Source organism: Mytilus edulis, chromosome 5 (genome assembly GCF_963676685.1).
Source record: "Mytilus edulis chromosome 5, xbMytEdul2.2, whole genome shotgun sequence".
Lineage (NCBI taxonomy): Eukaryota > Metazoa > Mollusca > Bivalvia > Mytilida > Mytilidae > Mytilus > Mytilus edulis.
Window position 1 is genome coordinate 36,156,572 of NC_092348.1, and position 19,311 is coordinate 36,175,882.

The 19,311-nt window shown below is 31.7% G+C and overlaps 1 protein-coding gene and 1 pseudogene across 1 annotated transcript in view; one reads left to right on the forward strand and one right to left on the reverse strand.

Annotated features, from left to right (window-relative positions):
* The first annotated feature begins 2,685 nt into the window (after positions 1-2,685).
* Positions 2,686-19,311, forward strand: part of LOC139523559 (BMP-binding endothelial regulator protein-like) — a 29,066-nt gene continuing 12,440 nt past the window's right edge. Inside the window, exons 1-4 of the mRNA XM_071317679.1 lie at positions 2,686-2,894; positions 11,986-12,138; positions 15,674-15,817; positions 18,494-18,517. Coding sequence (XP_071173780.1) covers positions 2,786-2,894; positions 11,986-12,138; positions 15,674-15,817; positions 18,494-18,517 — 430 coding nt within the window. The 5' untranslated portion in view covers positions 2,686-2,785. The remainder of the gene's footprint in view (positions 2,895-11,985; positions 12,139-15,673; positions 15,818-18,493; positions 18,518-19,311) is intronic.
* LOC139523540 (uncharacterized) lies at positions 7,286-9,370 on the reverse strand (annotated as a pseudogene).

Consider the following 19,311-nt stretch of genomic DNA (forward strand, 5'->3'; position numbering starts at 1 on the left):
CTTTTTGATGATAAACATTTGATAATGCTAAATTTGGTTGAATAATTCTTAAAATCTCATAATTTCTTTATATTGCAAACTCCATCAGGCATACCCTGCTTACTTCATTTGCTTTAATATTTTATATTAATCAATTAAATCAAAATCAATCATATTATGTCCTTTTTAACCTATTTTTAATTTACTTTACATTATGTTTGAAAATTACATTGTAATTGTTCTGCTCATTTTGGGCGCCGTGATTGGCAAATAAAATATTTGTTGTTTGTTGTTGTTGCATATAAACTTGCCCAATGACATAAGTCTAATTCCTTTTACAAAATAATTTTATTTCCAACTTCTTTTGTCAGACTGATGTGATAAAGCTGACATTCTTCACAAACAAATGTATACAATTTGATGGTGTTAAGAGTCACATTTCATATTTTTGTGTTTCTCTTTTTTATGAGTTTTTCAAGACCTCCAAACTCCAGCTTATATACCTGCAACAAAATTTTATCATTGGTTTTTATCTGTATAAGAATGATCTTTTGTGCCATTCCCTTTTGATTTTCTTTCAATGTTGTCATTATGATTATGTTTCTTTTTGACAAGCCTGCGACCTTTGTCGCAAAAGCGAGACAGAGCAAACCATTCTGTCGTTAGCATCATCCACAAGTATTCACTATGTGGTTAAAGGTGTTTAAATTTTGACTATAATTATGAGATAATTTTCAAGAAGTAAATTTTGTGAAAATAAAATCAAGTTTTTCCGTATTTTACTTATAAATGGATTTATATGCCAGTTAAAATTACATTCACATTGTGGTTAAAGTTTTTAAAATTTTGATAACTTTCTCAGAATATCCTCGATTTCTACCAAACTTGGACGGAAGCTTGTTTGTGATCATAAGATAATATCCAGAAGTAAAGTCTGTAAAAAAAAATCCCTTTTCTTATATTCCTTATAAATGGACTTGGTTTTTTTTTCCAGTTAACATTACATACACTCTGCGATTAAAGTTTTTTTAAACATTTATTAGATTTCATTAACCATCCTGGATTTTAACCAAATTTGGACAGAAGCTTCTTACAGCACTTGTCAAAAGATTTGATATTTCCCCCCATTTTTGTTGAGCTTGTAACTAACAGCTAAAGTAGGCGAGATACTGGGTTCTGCGAAACCCTTACAATTTTAAATCTGAATACATCGGTAACCTATCTCCAGCTAGGTGTTGAATTGAAGGTCACATGAATACGTATTCAATGAGGTTCAATTATTCACTTGCAAGTGCAAAAAAATCATCAACCATGTTTCTCTGCTTATTTTAGTAAAATAGAACCAGATGGACATCTAAAAGTGAATTATAATTTCACTATATAATTTTCATTAATGATTTAACAAACAAAAAAATCATATTTAATTTATTTTATATCTCGTAGCTAATGCTCTTATAACAAAAAAGTTACATTTTAGGCTGATCACTTTTTAAGAGTACTCACTGATCTTCTATAGCTAGAATTACCATAACTTTTGATCAGCTTACCATATTACAACATTGTTTTAACAGTTAGTAAATAGGTGTAAAAATTCATTTCAAAATTAGTAATTACTGGTAATAACTGGGCCGTTTCAGGAATTACTTGTATTTACTAAGTACATCGGGGATTACATGTAATTCCTAAATTTTAGTAATTACATCTAATTCCTAAATTCACCTATTTACTGTAACATAAGAATTTTTTTTCCCTACTGAGCTTTTATGTTTTATATATATATCTTACATTCTAAAGTATTAAAGTACTTTTATTCGTGGGATACCAATTTTCGTGGTTTTCGTGGATGACTTTATCCACGAATTTAAGTTTCCAACGAAATAAAAGAACCATTGTCCAAATCAAGACATTGAAAGGTCCCCATGTAGGTTTTACTACTGATATGATTTAGAGAAAATATTGAATAACGCCAAATCTGAGAATACTTTAAGAGCAGTCACAAAAATGCATCTGCATGCAGGATTATACCCAATTCAATCTTAAATAACCTAAACTGTACAACTTTTGATCTTTTAATTCCCATAAAAATATTTTTGATCTTTAATGATTTCATGCTGGGCTTGATTTTTATAAGAATTATTTGACAATTCAAGATACGTTTATAGCATTTGTTTATGTAACTGTTTTAATTAGGTGACATGTTTATGACCTAACTAACACCTTTGATGGTCCTTAACCTGTTGATCACTTTATCATGGATTACTTACTAGTATTATCACTACGATTTACACGGGTCAATGTTTACTCTGCAATTTCCTTCAATCCAGACTATTTGCAACCTTCGTTCCTAAAGGCTTTAATTTGTATATTATTTTTTTTTAGAAAACTAAAATCCACGAATTTAAAAACCCATGAACATGTAAGTATTGCTCAAACCACGAAAATGGATACCCAAGAATTAAAGGACTTACAGTATAACAAATTGTATTTACTTATAACATAATTTATGTAATTGTTTTCTTATTGCCAAAGTCAGAATTATTCCGTTACGTTAGACATGGTAACTAATCTTCTGTCCTATGTTTCCGGGTTCATCAGATTTAGTGGGATGGCCAATCACATGATTGTATACAATTTTCCATAATTCTATGAACCGTACAGGTGTTCATTTAAATATCTGACCTTCCTGTTCATATTGTCTACACTTCAACTCCGAAATTTAGAACTTTGTCAAAGGGATCATTTACGTGGGCAAGAGTATAAAAGGCATACTCAGGCCTACCAGTATTTTAGTTTTGTAAAGCAAAGGATGAACATCACTAAGGCTTTAATAATTTGCATCGTCGCTCTCTTCCAGACGGTGACACTTTTGAATGCAGCAGTTCTTACAACAGTTGCTCCGAAGTCAAATCCACAAGGTAATTATTTGTGAATATAAGTTCAAATGTTTTTTGTTTGCTAAAATTAGATTATATATTATCATATATATTTCACAGTATAATATATTAACACTTCATGAAAAAATCATTTTCAACGGTAACCCTAAATTGTCATGTAAAACTTATTTTTTTTATCTGTCGTGTACAAGTTGCGATTTTGTACATTTTGTTACATGTACAAAAATATTGTACTTGCTATACATTGTACAATGGAAACATACAAGATATAACATGTTCAAATTAAGTATTGCTTAAAAATCGCTTTTATTTGAACAAATTTTGAAAATAAAGATATGTCGCTGGTATTGAAACAGATGTTATTTAACGCAATAATATTTTTATCATTTTCTTTATTTTTCATTCATTATAGTGTGTTTTGTACTTTTTTATACATTCCGTGGCCAGATGAATAGTTTTTATAACTTCTCTATACCTGTTCAAAAACGCATGCAGTCAACAAACACTATTCAGTATTTTAGTCTGACTAATTATAAGAGATAACACATGTTAAAAATAATATATATTTATTGGCGAAGTAAGATCACGGCTTCTGTCGGTTACCAACCCATGAACAAAGGGTCTTTGGGTAACCGTAAATTAAAATTATAAATCAAATCTTCAAAATATAATAGATAATTAAAATTGAAATAAAACTAAAATGTAATGAAATTATGAATTAATAGTGTGCTGAATTTAACCCTGGCAACAGATGTCCAAAATCAACATGAAAAACTACGTTTGAAGTGTAAATGAAGAAATGGATTAATGTTCTAAATTAAATAATAATAAATCAAGTTTATCGGTACTTGTGCAGCCTATAAAGTCCGCCGTTCATGACCTCTGGCAACAGACGGTCATAAAATCATCTTTGGTCAGTGCATTATTATTGTCAGACATTATCACTTCACCATATGGAGGTCGTAGTTCGGTTAATTGTGTTTACATAAACACAAACGAATCCAGAAGCCGTGACAGGTTTTCTTTAAAGTTGAAGTATATGTACAGACGACACACATAAATCTGTAAAATAAGAACAAAAACAGCAGTATCGAAAATAAAAGGGAGAGGCTGGGTGGGTATCAAGTAATCATGTGTATAATAAATTAAATCAATAGTCTGACCTTAGATCAATATAAATCCTTGAAGATAGCGTTTGCAATATTTGTGATGAGAATGCAAGAGCAGTTAATTTATATATAGTGTAATAAATTTAGACATGCGCGTCTGCTTTGACCTGCTAATGAACTATTGCTGGTCTTCCTCTGATAACGCGATTTAATGGTCGAGCCCTTTAAATCGAATTATAAGAGATAACACATGTTAAAAATAATATATATTTATTGGCGAAGTAAGATCACGGCTTCTGTCGGTTACCAACCCATGAACAAAGGGTCTTTGGGTAACCGTAAATTAAAATTATAAATCAAATCTTCAAAATATAATAGATAATAAAAATTGAAATAAAACTAAAATGTAATGAAATTATGAATTAATAGTGTGCTGAATTGAACCCTGGCAACAGATGTCCAAAATCAACATGAAAAACTACGTTTGAAGTGTAAATGAAGAAATGGATTAATGTTCTAAATTAAATAATAATAAATCAAGTTTATCGGTACTGGTGCAGCCTATAAAGTCCGCCACTAAACAAATTCGAAATTTTCTGTCATATCAGAATGTTTCGAAAATTGTTACCGCCAACCAGTACTATGAAGGTGATTTATTTGAAAATAAAAAACCTGTATGTTAAAGAATCTGACCGCCGTGACTACAAGCTAACAGATTCCCGAAGCCATGGACCTACTTCGCCGTTTTGTGGACAAATTGTATGTGAAAATTTTATAATGTCAAATAAACCTTGCTGTAACCTATACAAAAACAAATTATTTCCGATATCTGATAAATGAACACCGTCTAAAAATAAATCTGGGTTGTCTTCAGATATTTCTGGATATCTAATATAAGCACCGCCATGTTTGATGATATATGTAGCTACTAAACTATTTAATCTAACTCTAGTTCTGTTCAAAGATCTATGTACAATCTCATTCCTGTATTTCAATCTGGGTAAAATTTGAGACCAAACAAATTTTGACTTTGGTAGTAAGACCCGAAGGCAATCAATTACTTTTAAAATATCGTGTCCTAATACACATGACACTTTTTGTCCGATATCATTTCCACCACAGTGAAATACTAATACTTGCGGGGGTTCTTCAAGTGTAAGCAAATGTTTGACTTTGGGTATTATCTCACAAATCCTCATTCCACTTTTTCCTTGCCACCATATTGTAGATTTTATTCGTTCCAAACCTAAATTTACACCATCGACAGACTTTCTAGCATGTACAAATGCATGTTTGATGATTGAAGAACCCACCAACCAAACACTCTTTTGTTGACCTGAAAGTCTTAAAGTGACGATCAGGCGAGTATTCAAATTTCAAATCAATTATGTACAATATATACAAACAAATAAATGATGACACATATTAAATTTGACTTGCTAACTTCAGCGTTGGTATTCGGATATATCTTTTATAAGCTTTTGATTCCCAACGACCAAAATCCTGAATTTCATCATCAGAAAACCTCATTTTCGAAGACTGAGATGCAGCTCCGATCCTAAAACTATGACTTTGAAAATTATCCGATGTAATATTCGCCACATTCAGAGCTTTCTTTAGAACAGCGTTAAACTGATAACGTGTAACATAGTTTCCACCGAAGTGTATGAATGCAGGACCAATGGTTTTGGGCCTGGCAATAAAATATTTCTTTAATAAATGAACAGGACATACATGAGAATTAATTGAAGGTATAATTATTAAACTACCTTTGCCTAACTGATCAGTTTTTGAAAATTTAAGGTTGATAGAAACGTTATTGTCTGAAAAACTAAAATCATCTAACGACAAAGTGTGAGAATGTGCCAGTGATTTATTGACTACTAATTCCCCTATCCTGAAAAAACCAAAGTACGCCAAACTAAACAACCCCGAAAACAATAAGGTCTCATATTGTGAGAGACATACAGATGGTAATAGTGAAATCAATTTATCTAAAATCTGTGGTGTAATTGGCAATCTTGAATCCACTCGTTTGTCAAGCCTTTCCATTCCAATTAACATTTTCTTAATTATAAAATTGTGAGTGTTATCAGTAATATTTAACATTTTACATTTAAAGGCTATTCCAAAAATATAAGACTTGGCAGTAGACTGAGCATAACCTCGCACAGATAAATATGCTATAAAGTTACAGATAACATTAAGTGAGGGTGGCCAAACAATGGCATGTCCGTGTGAAGATCTAAATTGATCAAATGACCTGACAGCAGTTTCATAAGTGTCACTTGTGTTTGGTGAGATTGACGCCGTTAACAACTTGTTGGATTCAAATTTGAGATCACTTGAAGAAAAGACTGTGGGACCTTTTCTGGTTCTTGTAGCGCCTCTGGTGACATGCGACGAAACCGTGGCCACTGTTGACGAGAAATTGCATCCGCAATACAGTTTTTGTTTGATGTAATATGCATTGCTTTGAACTGAATATTATAAACCATAGCTTTTAAGACTAAAGGACGAAGAATATGCATTACCCTTCTTGATCTAGACGTTTTAGAATTCAAGATATGAACAAGTGCTTTATTGTCAACGTGTAAGATAATTTTCTTATTCGCAAAGATCGCATACCACAAATGAAAGGCTAAAACAATAGGCAATAACTCTAAAAATGTAATGTCCTTTAATATATCGCAACCTAACCAATATGACGGCCAAGGAAAGAAAGCCCAATTAGGATGTAAATACGAAGCACATCCACCAAACGCACTCCCAGCACTATCAGTAAATAACTCCATATCAACATTTGATATCCAATCGGAATCGGGAAAATAAAATTTGCCATTAAAACAATCTAAAAATAACGACCACAACCTTATGTCTTCCTTAATTGACGCAGTGAGCCTTATATGGTGCCGAGGATTTGATATTCCTGACATTGCATCATACAAACGTCTGTTGAATGCCCTACCAGTAGGGATACTCTCGAACAAAAATTGAAAATGCCTGTAAAAGACTGGAGAACACGTAATGTTGTTCTTTTTTTGCCTAACAAATTTGAAATTATTGTTTTCAATTTCAACAATTTCTCTTTGGGGATTTTTACAGACATTTCAATTGTATTAATTTCAAGCCCCAAAAAAGTAAGAACATGAGTTGGACCGACGGTCTTGTCATGTGCCAAAGGAACTCCTAAACGATCACATAAACAATCAAATTCACTCATCAGGTTAAGGCAAGTTGAATCAGTCCCCGGGCCTGCAAACAAAAAATCATCTAAGTAGTGTATAACACTTTCCGATTCTAGAAATGTTGAGAATTTCTCAAACGTTGCGCAAGACAGACTACAACCTTGAGGCAAACAGCGGTCCACGAAGTAAAAGTCCAAAAATTTGAAACCCAATAACTCGAAATCATCCGGGTTTACTGGTAAAAGCCTAAATGCCGAGCTGATATCTTTTTTTCCAATTAGGGCGAACTTTCCTTGGCTTCCCACCATATCTAGTGCATGGTCAAACGGCGTATAAGTCACAGAACACAAGCCCTTATCAATATAATCATTTACGCTTAAACCGTGTGGGTATGATAAATGCTGTATAAGCCTCCAAGAACCATCCTTTTTAGGACATAAGCCAATCGGAGACAATCTTAGATTAAAAAGTGGTATATTGTTAAATGGACCAGCTATTCTTCCCAAATTAATTTCTTTCAATAATTTTTTTGCAACTTCAACTTCATTGCCAAAAACAGAAACTAGATTTCTACAATCAGTAGTCATCCTAGGTCCAGTATAATTTAGACGAAAACCTTCCAAAAATCCCAAATATAATTCTGAAGCAACTGTTTTATTACTATAATTTTCCAGAAACTTGCAAAGAACATCAAATTTAATTGGCGTATTAGCGATTGAATGAACCGTGGAAAGGTGGTCGCTGGAATCTGACAGCTGCCCTTGGATTAGCACTCGAGCCTCGTTGCGAACTGTTATTTGGTTGTCCAGCAGCGAATCTAGGACCACGTCTAAAAGTAAAATTTGTCTGAGCACCATATCGTGTACAGTTTACCGATGGGTGAATACCTGAACAACGTAAACAACTATGTGAATAATGACAGTTAGGCCTAGTACAGGATCCATTGTTATAATCATAACATTTATACGCATTAGTTACAGGGTTTGGATTAAGTTGTGTGCTATCATCATACATGAAGAGTAACCAAAGCTCTAAATCAACTGTTCCCCAGTTACAAGACGGCATTCTTATTTTTTTTTAAACGGAATTGCTCGTCATATCTCTTCCAGCCTAAACCGGGAACCCTACTAGCTCCCAGTCGTATGTTACTCATGTATTTCAGAAGCCCTCTTGCCTCTCCCAAATGACTTGACAGGTAAATATCAATGAAAATCAGAAATGCATCAGTCCACTGACTAATACTATTAATCTTGACTGTTGATGCTTTTGGTTTAGATTGTAGAACACCATCTTTTATTATTAAAGTATTAGAATTATCATCAATAGGTACTGGGTTCGACAATAAACAACCCAGATCAATATATTCACCATTTAAGATTTTTTGTCTGATATTGCAAGAAACATTATTACCCAAATCATTGCTGATGCTAGCAATTTCATGTACAGAATTAACATTAGATTCAAAATTTTGAAATGTACCTTGTTCATTGATGGTTTGTGAATACGACTCTTCATTATTCGGTAAATCCACTGAACTGTTAAATGTGGTAGATGGTCCTGATGCATTAGATGTTGTAATTTGCGTCCGTGGCGGCACTACATCATGTTCTGTTTGAGACAGTGCAGCTGTCCTGTCATTATCAGTAACACGGGCTGTTCTCCTTCTTTTAACTCCTTTTCCCCTCGCGACAGTTTTCCCCCTAGGCATCACTAACCTTCCAATAAATAAACACAGTGTAAAATAAAAAATAGTTACCAATCCTAAAATATATGTTTAACTAAATATAAAAGTAAACATGAAATAAACAACGCGATATCTGTGACGGAAAAGAATTGATGATAAATCAATTAATCAAATGTCAATTTAAAGCATTTACCAAATATTTCTTAACGGAAGCATAGTTAAGTATAATTCTCTTAAATAATTTGCAACATCAAATAGCAATTAGGTGTACCATGTATAATTGTATTGTCTAGCCATATTAGATGACTCCAGGCGTGCATCGAATATTAAATATAAATTACATACCTCATAGGAAGTTGCCAAAATAATCTGCATAACAAAATGCAATTAGCGTGGATAGCATCAACATTAGATGCCTCAATAAAAGACAAAGCAATAATGTGAATGAAACTAAAATTAAATTAAATTAAACATCATAATTCGTTATATAGACATATAATAAACATAAACAAATAAAATCGATTAAAATTAATATCAAGTAATCATGTGTATAATAAATTAAATCAATAGTCTGACCTTAGATCAATATAAATCCTTGAAGATAGCGTTTGCAATATTTGTGATGAGAATGCAAGAGCAGTTAATTTATATATAGTGTAATAAATTTAGACATGCGCGTCTGCTTTGACCTGCTAATGAACTATTGCTGGTCTTCCTCTGATAACGCGATTTAATGGTCGAGCCCTTTAAATCGAATTATAATTGTGAGTGTACACTTTTAAGGAAATAGTAAAATACTTGCACAAAGTTGACACTTCAGATAGCCAAGAATATATTTAAAAACGAAATCCTTGATATGTCAAGGAACATTTCTCTACAAACAATACCCTGTTTAAAAAGTAGAGGATACATATTTGAAACATCAAAATGACATTCGTCTAATGCAGTGATGTTATAAGTTATGATTATTGCATACCTTTCTTCAATGTTAGCGGTGAGTATTGTGACCAAACAGTCTCTATTTATACTAAGGTTACAATAAAAATCGTCCTTTCTTTCCATACTTAAACCTTCACTAAGAAATTATGTATCCTACTTTTTAAAATTGGCAATAAATGTGCTTAGCCCTTCTGATGCTATTTATATATACCATTCACTAACAAAGATATGCTGACTTTACTACTTAGTGATAAGTTAAAACTACATATATGTAACACTCAGAAACGTGTCCTTCCCCCAAAACGTGTCCGATTCCCCAAACGTGTCCACATCGACGTCACTGAACTGCAAAAACATGTCTAGTTGTCAAAGGGCGCCAAAGCGTGTCATTTGTATAAACGCTCAAACGTGTCCATTTTTTAATAACCCCCAATCGTGTCCAATTCCCCAAACGTGTCCATACCAAGCTTTTTTTTAATTTTACTGGAACTATCATTCGTATTCATATTATAAAAACGTAGGTTATTTGTGTGTTTTTTTTATTATTGTCATTGTATACTCATTTTACGATCTTTTACTATTTCCTTAAAAGATCAAAATAAATTTCTTAAATTCTTTTTCTATGCGCATTAAAATGTTTATAGCATTTCACTCTTTATAATGTGCCATACGTTGTATTTTGGAAGGCAACATTTTTGTTAATTTCTGCAACTTTTATTTGAAACGGCCTCTATATTACATAACAGCCATTGAAGTAGTTTTTTACTTCAAAGTCATAAACAAATCGGTCTTTACTCGCATTTATTTTTCTTTTGATTAAAATCCAAACTAGTGGTCATCCCAGATAACCGTAAAAATTAATGGCCAATTTTAAATTCCGGTTTGATAATATAACCTATCTACAGTATATGTCGTTAATATAATATCGTTCAAATAACGAATGAAATATTTGGTACTGGACGTTATTTCTCTTGTTCTGTGTCTTTAGTGACGCTCGTAACCTAAAATTTATTAAAAATTAGAACTGTTAAAAGAAGATGGGAGGTCAATTCGACTGAAAGTCCACCGTGCAATATTCTATTAATATAAAAGGCATCATCGGAGTTTATTAGTATAAAATAATTTACATAGTAAACGATTACTATCAACTGTATTAGAATTATCTGTATGTTTGCTTTAAATGAGCACGAAATACTTGCAACTGGACAATAAGCAAATTAAGTCAAAAGTTAATGCATATGTTACATATTAAATTTTCAGTAATTATAATCATTAACAACCGGCATTGAACAAGTTAATGCTAATATTACCACTTCATCGACTGTGTCCCCCATCATAGAACTGCCGTGAACGTTATTGATGTCGCGTTTAGGACATGTATTAGCGCTAAAAGACGCGAGACTTCTTGCGTTTAAAAGTGGACACGTTTGGGCGAATAACAATAGTATCGGGCACGTTTGGGGGTTCTGAAATCGGACACGTTTGGGGAATATTGAATATTATGGACACGTTTGGGGAGAATAGACACGTTTGGGGGAATCGGACACGTTTGGGGGGAAGGACACGTTTGGGAGTGTTACATATATACCATATATACTGTATATAACCAAAAAAAATAAAAATACTCATTTAAAAATTTACTGAAGTTCTGTTATAAGTCCTACGATTGCGTGAACTCTTTTTCATATATTCTTAAAGTTTTGAATATGTACCATTTAATACATTTAAATTTGATTTTAATTCTTTTGTTGTTTCTAGTAGATATTTTTACAACAGTCGTGTGGTTCTTTGGTTTGTCTTTATATATCAGTATAATTCAAGAGCCTGTATTGCAGTACTTGTCGTTGGTTTATGTCTGTCATATTGTACTTCATAAATTATTTTGTGGTAAATTAGAAGTTTTCTGGTTTAGATCGGTTAATAACTTTCATGCTGGGTTTGTTTCATATCTCACTACAGTTTTTGCTCTAACGAAGCTCGTACGGTCGCTTCTAATTACTGACCTCCACTTTATTTTAACTCTTGTAGATAGTTGTCTCATTGTCAATCATATAACATCTCCTCATTTGAAAATGAATGTTCAGTTTAATGTTCCATTACAAGATTTATGACCATAACCACCCACAATTTTCACCCTTAAACTCTGATTATAGCATTTATATAATGTGAAGCTTGATTTTTTTATGTTACAGATTACAGTTTTGTTCCAACGTCAACAACAAATAATATCACAGAACCGTCGTGTTTTGACAAATTAAATAACTGTGGGGACTATGGAAACGATGCATGTTTAGGAATATTTCATGCATGGGCTCTTGACAATTGTCTAAGACACTGTGGATTGTGTAAGTAAAAACGTTATGGAACAACAAAAGGGTGGGTTTGGGTGGTGGTTGATATTGTATGTAAAAAAAACCCGAATAGAATTGAAATTAAAAAAAACCATGTCAATTTGTAGATATTCCTTTGATGGTCTTTGACATGAACATATCTTATTAGAGAATCTTAGAGGTTTTTGGTTAATGCTTTGTTCCAACATCGTTAATTGATATCTACACCATTGTTAACCCTTAGACTCCGTTTAAAACATTTTGATAATGTGAAGCTTACAGCTCTGTTCCTACGTTAACACACAATTTTTTCACAGAACCTTTGTGTGTTGACAAAGTCAAGAACTGTAGTGCCTTTGGAGACGAAGCATGATCAGGATTATTTTATTCTTGGGCTCTTGATCAATTTTCTAAAAGCTGGGCATTATGTAAGTAAAAAAGTAAGGGAATAACAAAAGGGATGGGTTGGGTGGGATTGATATTTGAACTCAAAGACGAATGGAAATGAAATTAAAAAAAATATGTTCATTTGTCAAAATCCTTTCGACAATCAAAAATCTTATTTATTTAGAGCATCTTAAAGAATTTTAGTTTAGTCGTTATTAAACATCTTTAAATGATATCTACACGATTATTTGAATATCCATTTGTTTTTGATGTTTTGATGTATATTTGATGTATATTCTTGGATCCATTACCAAAAATTCAGTTGGTTTTAAAGTGATACATTGTCCAAACACAGAGTTTTTTGGGAAAATATATGAAGGGTCTTGTAACTTATAGTGTTTTTCACGTTTGTCTCCCCTCAAAAGTAAGCGAAACATTGGTGTATTGTAGCAATTTCTCTGTTATAATATTGGAATTATTTTTCTTAATAGAACTCTTTTAAGGATTGCCTTTTGATACTTTTAGTTCACTGTTCCTTCACGGAAATGTGAAGTTTTCCCATCGCTTGGCGACCGTAGTAGTCCAACAAGTGTTAACCATTTCAAAGATCTTCTACTCTGAAACCTTTACCACGATTTCTCGAGAAATACAAGAAAAACATTATATCCCAAAAACAAACTGATATATCAAGACTATAACGACGTTCAGCTTAAGTTTGGTTGAAATTTGTTCTATAGTTGCAACCAAACTTAAGCTGAACGTCGTTATGGTCTTAAGTATAACGTGTGAGCTTTATTGTATGTTTCGTCAAAGAACATGACCGTCATGGAAAAAAGAGCATAGAGGTAAAATGCAGTTTTTGGCTTATATCTCTAAGACTAAAGCATTACCAGTAAGAGCAATTCGAACACAGGTTTAAGTGTTCATTAGGACAAGAACTACCGTCCCTGAATGAGACATCCGATTTTTGGGTTATTGCCCCTAAATTGATAATTTTAATGAAATTTTGCAGTTTTTGCCTATTATCTTGAATATCATCATAGATAAAAATGAACTGTAAACAGTAAAAATGTTCAGCAAAGTAAGATCAAATGTCCAAAATTGTAAATTTCCAAAGATGTTGTTGTCCTTTAAAAGCAATTTTACACAATTTGGTCATCATGATAGATTACCTAAACAAATCTTCTCTTCTAAAACTTCTAACGCAATGCCAGCCAAATAAACTCATCATAGATACCAGGATTGACATTTTGTATATACGCCAGACGCACGTTTTGTCTACAAAGACTCATCAGTGACGCTCGAATCAAAAAATGTTACAAAGGCCAAATGTATGAAGTTGAAGAGCATAGAGAACCAAAAGTTTCTAAAATTTTGGCCAAATACAGCTAAGGTAATATATTCCTGAGGTAGAAAAGCCTTAGTATTTCAAAAATTAAAAATTTTGTTTACAGTTAATTTATAATTATGTAACTCATGTCAACACAGAAGTGCTGACTACGTACACTGAATGATCCTTAGGGTATCTAGTATAAAGTTTGTCTTTTATATCATGTTTCATAAAAAGAAGGCCGCTATGACTAAAAATAGAACGTAGGAGTAAAAAGTGGCAAATATCTCTAAAACCAAGGTATTTGAGCAAATCTACAAATGTTGAAGTGTTTATTAGGGCAAGTTCTATCTGCCCGGAAATATTCAGTCAAACTCGATAACATATTTTTAGGTTATTGCCTTCTTAATTGATAGAGTTAAGGACAATTTGCTGTTTAGGTTATTATCTTTGATTAAAATAAACTGTAAACATTTCTTGTACGCCAAGAAACATAGCCCCTGTGGCTTAAATAGAACATAGGGGTAAAATGCAGTTTTGATAAAAAAAAAAATAAAAAAAAGGTTTTGCTGTTTTTGGTTATTTATTTTGAATATTGATATCAATAGGGAGACAGTATAAACAGTACAAATGTTCAGTAAAGTAAGATCTACAAATGAATGAATCTGGAATTATCATTATTTTTTTTTTTTCATTTTTGAGGTTTTACTCTCAGATTACTGGATACTATCCACAATGGTTTGTGCCCACACTTATTTATTATACATGAAAAGTTTTACAGCAAGACAAAAACTTTAGAGAAAATACTAAATAAAAAACGTCTGGTAAGCGATTAAGGCTCATGAGACCCTCTAGCTAAATATTTTATGACAGTGAGCTAAATGATTGTAGGATATCAAAGGCTGTTTTCTTTCAATTATTTCATTATTCAATTTTAACATGCACTTCTTGTTTTAGAAAATAGTAAGTAGTTTATCTTTATTTATTGAGCATTGTGTTAAATATATGAAATATTAACGTTCATAAAATTTCGTAAATAATTTCATTGCAAAAGCTATAAATATACAGGCCTTTTTCATCTATTTAAAAAAACCTTCTTAAGCAGTAGATGAATTATTCGAATCACCTTGTTTATTCTTTCTGTCAGTTGATCCATTTGTACATACAACAATGATGGTTTTATATTTTGTGAGCACTGTTTGATCTGTCATACAACTTATCATTTTAACTGATACCCTGAATATTTTATTCCTGCATACGGAACAGGGGTCTTTAATATTAAGTTAGCAGGCACACACTGATGAGTTTTAATGTGAGTGTTATTTCTGTCAAACACCCTTTTCCTGTGTGCCAATACTTTACGTTACGAAGGGGATATGCTGAGCAGATAACATATGCAACGACGTATTGTTTGGTATTGAATTAACCCCAACAATGTCAGAACTTAATTTTTGCGCTTGTAAATTAATATTTTTCCTTTAATGTGTATATAACATATCATCATGATCATGTCGAAAGAAGTTTTATTTGTTTTCATCAATTTGAAATGAACTACAAAAGCATTCTTATTAATTTATAGGTTATATATTATTAACAACCTTTCAAAAAAACATGTCATGATAAAAGACCAAAATATGTAGCTCCTAGAAAGAGGTTATCTGTACACATGCTGCATACAAAAAATGGACAAGAGACAATTTTCAGAAATTGATTTTTGTGCTTGAATATTAATAGTATTCCTTTAACATATACATAACATCTCATGTCAAAAGTATAATAATGTATTTTCATAACTTAGAAACTAACTGTTAAAAACGTTCTATTAATTTGCAGGTTATACATTATTTACAACAGCTGGAAAAGGATGTCATGACAAAACACCACAAATATGTAGCTCCCAGAAAGAGATTGTCTGTTCAAATGCATACAAAGATTGGGCAAGAGACAATTGTCAAAAGACATGTTACCTGTGTACAGGTAGCATTTTTTTATACTTAGGGCCCTTCTCACTAATCGGTGTTACCCTTTAATAGTTCTGTAATCAATATGCTTGTCTTTCTGGCAGTCAGCATGTCTATGTGTCCTACAAATACATGTACTGAAAAATGCATCAACTGATTTCTATGACTGTTATGAACAGTCTTAATACTTAATAAAAGAGAGTAGAAAGATAACAAAGGGATACTAGTATACTAACCCATAAGTAAAAAATACAATGACAACGTAATGAATAAAAAAGAAAAAGACAATCTACAGTACACAAACCACAACAAAGAAACCCAAAAACTGAAAAACACGAACCCGATCAAAGCCTGGAGTGATCTAAGATGCTCTAGAAGGATAAGTAGATACTGTTTCACATGTGGCACCCGCCATGCTGCTCATGTTAGTACAAACCCGGTGATAAATCTAATTCGAGAGGTTACGTTCAATGAAAAGTGGACGAGAATGTAACTATATATTGGACATATATATAAAGGAAGATCCCTTTTCCTTGTTTTGTTTTTTTTAATTTGGACAGAGTCACGTTTTTAAATATTGTTTTAAACTATTGGTTTTGTTTGTGAAAAAGATGAAAACTTTGAAAAACATTATTTTGTCTATGAATTTTAGCAACTATAAATTTAGCTTTTGGTGTGCTTGTCCAAATTAATTCTGTATGTGATGATTTTATGGTAGATTAGGGATGGAATTTAACCGTAAAAACTTGACTTAGTTTTATCTAATAAAATATAAATTGTAGAAACATGTCTGTCAGCACTTCCATCAAAGAAAACCACTGCCTTATGCAATTTCAATAATTTGATGCACATTGGTCATACCAAAGAATGTTCGCAACTTCGAACAAAAATTTTGATTTAGGTTATAATATGTTATTCAAAAAAGATTCGTTTCGTCAAGATTTTATTTTTTGTGATAAATTTTGAGGGTGCTTATTAGCTGATGATTGTTTGTATTACTTAAAAGTATGCAAAACTTAAGAATCAAATCATTGTGCTTGGATTTCAAAGAAAATTGTCTACCAGATTTGTGTTTGTAAAATGTTTTGTTATAAATTAAACCATTAATGTTATTAACTGAATTTAAATGTTTCACATATCGAAAATCATAAAAATAAAATATAGCCGATAATACCATGTTAACGGTATTTTTTTTTTAAATTGTTTAAGGTCGTATGTTTGACTATATTTGCTTACAATCATTTCATTTGAACTTAAATGGACTTTTTTCTCTTGGCAATCATACAAAATCTTATGATTCAATATATAGTTTGTATTTACATGATTAACAGATGCCAAAAAGTATAAAATCTAAATAATATAACTGAGAATGGAAACTGTGAATGTTTTAAATATAACAAAACCCTCGATTAAGGCAATAAACATTCTCATTATCTTTCTTTAATGCAGCGAAAAAACTCCCGTACACGGATGCCAGGATGAACTGGTCTCTCAACAATAATTTGCAAAAGTCTATAGAAATGGTCGCTACACTTAACTCCGAAAGGCTTACAAAGGCTAGCGGTTCCTGATTTGGGACAGGCGAAAAAAGAAGAAGGAGAGATTAAACATTTTTTTTTTATCCTTTTGATAAAGATTTCAATGAAAATAGATAAATGAGTATCAGTTACATGCAATTCTTATTCATTCGCAATATGAGTAGGAACTTAGCTTTTATAAAAAAAAAAGTACAAATTCAGTAAAAAAAATAAGTCAGGTGTGCTTAGATTTCAATATAAATCACTACAACCCTTGGTTGGTGTAAACTTCCCAAAAAAACGTATATGGTGTAATGGTGTATGGCATATGGTGCAATGGTGTAAGGTGTATTGGGATATGGTGTATGGTGTAAAGGGAATGGTGTAATGGTGTATGAGGAATGGTGTGATTGTGTAACGTGCGATTGAGAATGGTGTGAATGATGGTGTAAGACATTTCATTGGTTAAAAACAAAGTTTTTTTTTAATTTATTATTTCGAATTGTAAACATAAACAATAATAATATTTTTAATATTTGAAATTTAATTGCATTGTGGGGAATTTCGGAACGTGTAGATAGAATGGGGAATGGTGTATGGTGTAATGTGTAAGGTGTATGGTGCAAAGGTGTAACGTGTATGGTGTAATGGTACAAGGTGTATGGTGTAATGGTGTATGGTGTATGGTGTAATGTTGTATGGTGTTAGTGGGAAGTTTACACCATCCAAGGACTGTATCAGATATGTTTCCCATGTCGATATTCAAAAAACAATAATTGAAATCACAATTGTATTAAGTTAAGACAAATCATAAGAACAACAAAACAAAAAAGTTCAAAAATCATTTTCATAGAGACTACAAATTGAGCAACATAAACACAAGAAGATCTCGGAAAGATTTTGTGTAAGGTGGCAAATTGCTCCCCCATGATTTTTACCTGGTAATTCTCTTAATCATAGTAGGTATATAATTATGTGTCCTATATCAGTAAAAGCTTCTTTATTTTTATTTGGGATATTTTCAAGTTGACATTTTGTTTACAAAGCAGTGAATTACGAAACATGACAATTGCCTTTTAGTATTCAAAATATATATTGATAATCAAAGAGATTGATTTACCTTTAATATACAGTTTAGACAATATTAAATTATCTCTCTGTGTTTATTATTACAGGACATTTAAGAACAACACCAACACGTAAGTTAACTTTCAATAGTAATTTTAACAACAAATTTTACACTTTGCCTATACGTCATCAACTTTCATTAACATTAAGATTTAAAAAAACCTGTACACTTTCATTTGGAGTTAAATGATGAATCCTTTACATACCATATCAATCATTTCTCTCTTACATAACAATTACATTATGAAACCTTCACTTAACATATATATCATGTGTCTATTAGATAAAATAACATGATGAATCCTTTACTTAACATATATATCATGTGTCTATTAGATAAAATAACATGATGAATTACTTACTTAACATTTAAATCATGTGTCTATTAGATAACAAAAACATAATGGATCATTCTCTCAACATATAAATCATGTGTCGATTGGAAAACAATAACATAACGAATCCTTTACTTAACATATATATCATGTGTCTTTTACATAACAATTACATAACGAATCCTTCACTGAACATATATATCATGTGTCTTTTAGATAACAATTACATAACGAATCCTATGCTTAACATATAAATCATGTGTCGATTGGTAAACATTAACATAACAAATCCTTTGCTTTACATATAAATCATGTGTCGATTGGAAAACAATAACATAACGAATCCTTTACTTAACATATAAATCATGTGTCGATTGGATAACAATAAGATAACGAATCCTTTACTTAACATATATATCATGTGTCTTTTAGATAACAATTACATAACGAATCCTTTGCTTAACATATAAATCATGTGTCGATTGGAAAACAATAACATAACAAATCCTTTGCTTAACATATATATCATG